Source organism: Trachymyrmex septentrionalis, unplaced genomic scaffold (assembly GCF_001594115.1).
Source record: "Trachymyrmex septentrionalis isolate Tsep2-gDNA-1 unplaced genomic scaffold, Tsep1.0 scaffold9, whole genome shotgun sequence".
In the NCBI taxonomy this organism is placed as follows: domain Eukaryota; kingdom Metazoa; phylum Arthropoda; class Insecta; order Hymenoptera; family Formicidae; genus Trachymyrmex; species Trachymyrmex septentrionalis.
In genome coordinates this window covers 4,737,312-4,744,988 of record NW_017306091.1, presented here as the reverse complement: position 1 = coordinate 4,744,988, position 7,677 = coordinate 4,737,312, and the positions used below count along the sequence as shown (strand labels likewise).

Below are 7,677 nucleotides of genomic sequence, written 5' to 3'. Positions count from 1 at the left end.
AAATCTAACCTTGATACGCGCCAGTAGTGTCATGTCTCTGACTTTGCATGGACTTTTCAAACGACCCTCGTAAATGGCATCTTTGTAGAGTTGATGGCATTAACCCATTAACGAGAAAATTATCGCGATGACATTGACTCTTTAATAATCTATAAAAATTGTGTCGATAAGCGAGCACGTGGACAAACATAAGTACAAACCTGTTTGCGTTTGAGTTGGGCGTATGCAAATACGGTCGCGTATACATATCTTTTCCGTTTAACATGTCGCCTCTGGCTAAGAGAAGCGTTCTTGCATCCTCTCCCTTTGCTATCCGCCGCAAAGCGAAGAAGATCGCTGGCATTGGCAAGGGTACAAGCCACGCTTGCTTGCGCGTCGTTCGCTCGGTGTGTCTGCGAAAACTATGGCCTTCACTCGATTCTATATGATATTAACTCTTCTTCTTCTTCTTCTAAACTGCGTCGTACAGGGAGTGTATGAAATCTCTCGTCGAGGTGCCAATTTAATCGATCTTAAATTGATTTTTATCGTACAACGTGCGTTTCATAAATTATCTTTTTTTTTTTCTCTAGATTCTACCTCGACGACAAGCAGTCCTTTATGGAGTAGTTCAACCAAGAGGCCATCCACCAAAGTTACCAGACCAACTTCAACAATAAGAACGACGACAACGTCAATAGCAACCACGAAGCCCACCACGTCGAAACCTATCGTTGTAGAACCGACGCAAAAACCATGCGAACATGGACAATATTATCCCTATCCAAATTCGTGCACAAGTTTTCTGGTCTGTGTGAACGGCGATCTTGTTTCGCAGCAGTGCGGTCCAGGTTTAAATTGGAACACCGACAAGAACATGTGCGATTGGGCCTTTAAAAGCCCATGCGTCAATAAACCTCATAAAAATGCCTTGCTCGTGGAAAAAGACACCGTAAGTGTCCCAACTGTAAGTAACGTAAATAATAAATTATATAATAGCGCTGAACCAATGATCATTTAGATATTAATTATTAATACATACAGATATTAACACAACATTCTCTCATTGTTAGTCAGACACAATCTTTTCTATCACACCTCCGCAGTATGTACATCCGGTTTATTCATCATTTTAATTTATTCGTTTATTGCAGAATAATTCAATAATTGATATTAACATCAAGTATTATTATTGTGATTACGTTAGACTTGCATCACCGGCAGCTACAGTAGTGTACCGGGTGACTGTACGAGCTACCAGGCGTGTCTTTGGGGCCGCCAGGAAGTGTTCAACTGCGCGCCAGGTTTGCACTTCAACAGGAAGACTCATATCTGTGACTGGCCGTCCCGGGCGGAATGCACGGACGACGATGGCGACAAGGAAATTACCACGCAGTCGGCAACATCCTCGCGGCCATCAATCTCGGAGAAACCAATCACCCACCCAGAATTTACTACGGAAAAGGCCCCGACTACGTCGACCACGAGTCAACCTACGTCGACTTTGTCTCCAGCGATTATAGACCCCGACAAGGTTTCCCCACTGTCCGGCTACTACAAGGTTGTGTGTTATTTTACCAATTGGGCTTGGTATCGTCGTGGAATTGGCCGTTATTTGCCAGAACATATCGATCACACTCTATGCACGCATATCGTGTATGGTTTCGCGGTGCTGGACTACTCCGAGTTGGTAATCAAGGCGCACGATTCTTGGGCGGATTTTGACAATCGTTTCTACGAGCGGGTGGTAGCGTATAAAAAGCGAGGTCTTAAGGTGCTTCTCGCGCTGGGCGGATGGAACGACTCGGCCGGTGACAAGTACAGCCGATTGGTGAACAGTCCTTCCGCTAGAAAGAAGTTTATCAATCATGCCCTTCAGTTTATCAAAAAGTATGACTTTGACGGATTAGACATGGACTGGGAATATCCCGTTTGTTGGCAGGCGAGTGCATTTTTTTTCATTTAATAACATTAACGCAAACAATAACAAGTTCAAATTCTTTGCTTATCATCTCTGTACATACGTGTTTATACTCTTTATTTTTATTATCTCTATTTCGAATAGTGTTTTAGTAAAAACTATATTATAAATCTCTACTTCAAATCTTTACTTTTTTATTTATAATATTTTTTTTATTTATTTTTTTTTACATAATTTATTGTAAATTGTTTATAATCGTTTTTATTTATTCATAACTCTTTCCAAATTTTTCCAACAGGTAAATTGTAACAAGGGACCAGATTCGGATAAAGAAAGTTTTGCAGCTCTCTTACGCGAATTAAGTGCTGAATTCAAACCGAAAGGATTACTTCTCTCGGCAGCGGTTTCGCCGAGTAAGAAAGTAATCGACAAGGGCTACGACGTGCCGTCGTTAGCCAAGTATCTGGATTGGATTGCTGTCATGGGATATGACTACCATGGGCAATGGGATAAACGAACTGGTCACGTTGCGCCCTTATATTATCACCCGGACGACGAGTTTTATTATTTCAACGCTAACTATTCGATCAACTATTGGATCTCAAAGGGCGCGCCACCCAGGAGTATTGTCATGGGAATGCCGTTGTATGGACAATCCTTCACGATCAACGATCCAAGCTCTGGGACTGATCTAAATTCTCCGGCCAGCGCCGGAAACGCCGGAGAGTTCACTCGAGCTGCTGGTTTTCTGGCTTACTATGAAATCTGCGATAGAATACTCAATCGCGGTTGGACGGTGGTACAAGATCCAGAAGGTAGAATGGGACCGTATGCCTACAAGGGCAACCAATGGGTCAGCTTTGACGATTCAGAGATGATCAGACGGAAGGCGCAATTCGTGCGCGACATGGATCTAGGCGGCGGTATGGTGTGGGCTCTGGATTTGGACGATTTCCGTGGACGATGTGACAACGGACCTCATCCATTGATGCATACGATCCAGCGGGTGCTAGCGGAACCACCGAAGGAGCACGATAAGCCTCTGCAACCGCCATCGGTGTCGGCACCATCCCCATCGATGACGACGTTGATCGTTGAACCTACGCAAGCGATACGACCAACTACTACGGTGGATCGCGTTACACAGGACAGTTCCAAGAATGACGAGTTTAAAGTCATCTGTTATTTTACTAACTGGGCCTGGTATCGACAGGAAGGTGGCAGATTTGTACCGGAGGATATAGATCCCGAACTCTGTACCCACGTGCTTTATGGATTCTCCGTACTCGACGGTAGCAGCTTAACGATGAAGTCTCACGATCCCTGGGCCGATATAGATAACAAGTTTTACGACAGAGTGGCAGCATTCAAGGCAAAAGGTTTAAAAGTGCTGATGGCGTTGGGTGGTTGGAACGATTCGGCCGGAGACAAATACAGCAGATTGGTGAACTCACCGTCGGCTAGGCGACGATTCATTACGCAACTTCTTCTCTTCATCGAAAAATACGGCTTCGAGGGCCTTGATCTCGACTGGGAGTACCCGGTATGCTGGCAAGTGGACTGTAACAAGGGTCCGGAGTCTGACAAGCAAAGTTTCGCTGAACTGATCAAGGAATTGAGCGATGAATTCAAGCCGCGAGGATTGCTTCTCTCTGCGGCTGTTTCGCCGAGCAAGAGAGTGATCGATGCGGGATACGATGTTCCCATTTTGTCAAAATATCTGGATTGGATATCCGTGATGTTGTACGATTTCCACGGTCAATGGGATAAAAAAACCGGTCACGTAGCACCATTGTATAGTCTTCCGAACGACTGGGAACCGACATTTAATGCCGTAAGCTTTACTTTGATTTGATTACTTACATTAAGAGTTACACTAATTTCGAAAGTTTTAAATCTTCTGGATACTCACCTCAGCCATATTGAATCGTGACGTCATTAGCGAGAAGTGACACGATGATTTTTATCTTGAACATATCATTTGTAAATAAAGACAATTTGAATAAAACAAAATAATGAGATCGCTGCAGTAAAACATTTGTAAAAATGGTCTGATACTATGTCGTTATCTCCCCTGATAGTAATAATAAGTGAATAGTCGAAAAACATTTGTGAAGTGAAAATAGGCTGCGCATGCGTATTAAGGATAAAATAGTAAACGTATTTTACGATTATTTACTGACTACCGGAGGGATAATGACAGTGTCTCAGCCCACTTTTACAAGTGTTTTACAGTGATCTCATTATTTCATTTTATCCAATTTGTCTTATTTATTTATAAATGGCGTGCAAGAAAATCAATGTGTCGCTTATATAATATATTTCTCGCTTATGACGTCATGATTCAATACTCTCTCGGCTGAGGTGAATATTCGCAAGAGTTTTAAAACCACATTGATTTTTTTCCACTAGAACTTCTCGATCCATTACTGGATAGAGAAAGGTGCAAATCCGAAAAAGTTAATTATGGGCGCTCCATTGTACGGCCAATCATTTTCACTTGCTGACAGAAATGTGCACGGATTAAACGCGCCAACCTATGGGGGTGGCGAGGCTGGAGAAGCGACCAGAGCAAGAGGTTTCTTGTCGTACTACGAGGTCAGTGTTTTCGAAAAAGAAATATTAAAAATAAAAATAGAAATAAATAGAAATATTAAATGAGTTTCTAATAAGTACATATATTATATAATAATGTTAATTTTTAGTGCCCTGTAAAAGATATTTATTTCTAAAGTAAATTTGCATTCTTTTATATTAATATAAATACTTACACTTTTTTGCTTTATGGTAGATATGTGAAAGAACGTTGAAGAAGGGATGGACAGTTGTTCAAGATAAAGAGAGAAGAATTGGCCCCTACGCCTACAAGGGTGATCAATGGGTAAGCTTCGACGACGCTCAACAAATCAAACTGAAAGCAGAATTAATCAAGAAACTTGGCCTCGGCGGCGGTATGATTTGGGCCTTGGACTTGGACGACTTTAAGAACAGATGTGGATGCGAACCCAGTCCGCTATTAAGAACGATGAATCGAGTTTTGAGGAACTATCCAAAGGGCCCGCTGTGTCCCATTACGGAAGGTAAATGTATTGATATCGTTTTCAAAATCAAAAAATATTTCACTCAATCTGACTTGTAACGTACGAGTATATGACAAATATGTCGCCGTGCTTGTCTTAGCGCCGAGGCACTACGGCGTACATGTCTCCTGATAGAAAAATATATATAATAACTTATTTTATATTATACATTTAAAAGATACATAAATATTACACTATTTTCTCCATATGATTTTTTAATAACATTTGAATATCATCTTTTATGATCAACAGGTACAGAAGTGGTTGTAATCGATGTCGGCCAGAGTAACATCGAATCTACAACTGTCACCGAACATCCTACATACGAATCCATTACATCACCAAGACCTACATATATTCCATCAGCAACAATCCCAACAACGACTGAATTAGATCCAAATATAGATGATACCATCGAGATCGAAGCCAGCCCATTACCTCCAGCGGACTGCGGAGGACATTTATTCATATCGCACAAAAGCGACTGCACCAAGTATTATCTGTGCAACTTTGGTAAGATCTCGGAACAGTCCTGTCCACCTGGACTTTACTGGAATGAAGACCGATGCGACTGGCCAGAGAACACTAAATGCAATACTGCTGAGCGTGAAGTATGTATCTACTAATGACGAATATAAGTTCTTAATTAGCGAATTATTTTAATACAAATGTAAAGCACGTTGCAGAATGAAAACAAAACCGTGAAATTTATTCTGTCGATTTCATAGAGCAGCCTATCGCCGAGATCGAGACTTGCCAAAAATGTAAATGAAAAAAAAATAGTTTGTTACTACACGAATTGGGCTTGGAGGCGCGCAGGCTTTGGCAGCTTCACTCCCGAGGACATCGACGGGACGCTTTGCACGCACCTCGTGTACGCCTTTGCTACGTTGGAAGAGTCGTTTCTTCTAAACATCGATGACTCCGACAATGTCTACAGGAGTTTTCTCAATAAAACGGCGGAAATTAAAAGAAGAAACGGCGTTAAGGTGTTGCTCGGTTTAGGCGGATGGAACGATTCAGAGGACGACAAGTATAGCAGATTGATAGGCAGTCCGCAGTCGACTAGAAAAAATTTTGCTAGCTATGTCGTAAGAATCATCGAGCAGTACGGATTCGATGGACTTAATCTTGATTGGGAGTTTCCGGTATGCTGGCAGGTAAGCCACTGTAATGTCCTCCCTTTTTCTCAGTGTAATTGTAATAATTCTTTCAACATAAATTATCAAGGAATTTAACTAAAAGAGATTTTAAAAATTTGAAGGAGATTTCAATTTTGAGATAAAGATTTTGCCAAAAGATATTTTATTAATATCGGACAAGAAACTATTTTTCAAACACTCTCTCTTTTTCAGTAAAATTTTCTATTTATTAATAGATCCCAAATCCCCATTAGATTAAGGATGCTGTAATTGTAGCAATCAATTAAAAACAAAATATCTCGGACAGGGCGACTGTAGCCGCGGTCCTAAGGAGGACCGCGAGAACTTTGTCGAATTTCTCAAAGATCTTAGCGAAGCGTTTACATCTAGAGGACTTTTGTTATCCACCGTGGTCTCAGCGAACAAGATCGTCATCGACCGGGGCTACACCCATATTCCGCTTTTAACACGGTACGTGAATTGGATCGGCGTGATAGCGTACGACTATCACACTGGCATGGGAAGCGAAACCGGCCATGTCGCGCCGCTTTATCATCACCCCGACGATATCAGTCCGTTCCTGAATGCGAACTTTTCTGTGACATACTGGATCAACAAGGGCGTGCCGGCCGAAATGATCGTCCTGGGCATACCCACGTACGGATCAAGTTTTACCTTGTCTGACAAGTCTCTGAACAGACCGGGCTTCCACGTGAAGGCTGATGGACCTGGAGAACCCGGCAAATTTACGAAATCGGCTGGGTTCCTAGCATATCACGAGGTAAGAATTATTAACCAGCTACGCTGTCGATTAATAAATCGAATCGCAACAACAGGACATTATTTATTAATTGTTTCACTCGATTTCGTATCGCTACGCAAGATATGTGATAAAGTGAAGAACGACAGCTGGTCCGTGACGAAAGATTCGGAGGGCCGCGTGGGACCGTACGCGTCGAAACGTGATCAATGGGTCAGCTATGACGATGTATCTAATGTAGCAAAAAAGGTATGTGTGTAATATATGAGGAACACATGACATATACATCATTCCTTCGTTCACAAACGGTTCGTTATGCAAATGCATGATTCATTATGTAAACTATTTGCGATTGCAAACTGCAATCATCGAGTAACAATTCAGTATTATTTTGCAATCTTAAAGCGTTTGATAACTCGATCTCGATTCGTTTACTTACGTTATACATACGTTCGTATTTCTATCAAATTTATTTCGACCTCGTAATTATATACATACGTATGTATGAATTATCTGTCTCACTCTCAGGCTGAGTTAATAAAAAAGCTGAATCTCGGGGGTGGAATGATCTGGTCCTTGGACTTGGACGACTTCAAAGGCCTGTGTGGATGCGGAAAGTATCCACTCTTGACAGCTCTGAATAATGGACTCGGAAGAGGGAACGGTCACACAACGGACTGCACTTGAGTTGCGAAATCGCGATAACGTAAAAGGGCGATAACGTCTCGAAGGATTTTTTTATCGCTCAAGAGTCCATGATTTTATTTGGCAACGTTATTTTATTTCTTATCTCTG

At 41.8% G+C, this 7,677-nt stretch overlaps 1 protein-coding gene across 2 annotated transcripts in view; it reads left to right on the top strand.

Moving 5' to 3' along the window:
• The window catches only part of LOC108755839 (probable chitinase 3), a 15,602-nt gene extending 7,932 nt beyond the window's left edge, over positions 1-7,670 (top strand). For both annotated transcript variants that reach the window (XM_018499148.1, XM_018499149.1), the window contains exons 14-23: positions 573-931; positions 1,187-1,921; positions 2,199-3,734; positions 4,313-4,498; positions 4,692-4,980; positions 5,233-5,591; positions 5,709-6,140; positions 6,430-6,903; positions 7,006-7,131; positions 7,411-7,670. In XM_018499148.1, the coding sequence (XP_018354650.1) occupies positions 573-931; positions 1,187-1,921; positions 2,199-3,734; positions 4,313-4,498; positions 4,692-4,980; positions 5,233-5,591; positions 5,709-6,140; positions 6,430-6,903; positions 7,006-7,131; positions 7,411-7,569 (4,655 nt within the window). In that variant the 3' untranslated portion in view covers positions 7,570-7,670. The remainder of the gene's footprint in view (positions 1-572; positions 932-1,186; positions 1,922-2,198; positions 3,735-4,312; positions 4,499-4,691; positions 4,981-5,232; positions 5,592-5,708; positions 6,141-6,429; positions 6,904-7,005; positions 7,132-7,410) is intronic.
• Positions 7,671-7,677: the final 7 nt, after the last annotated feature.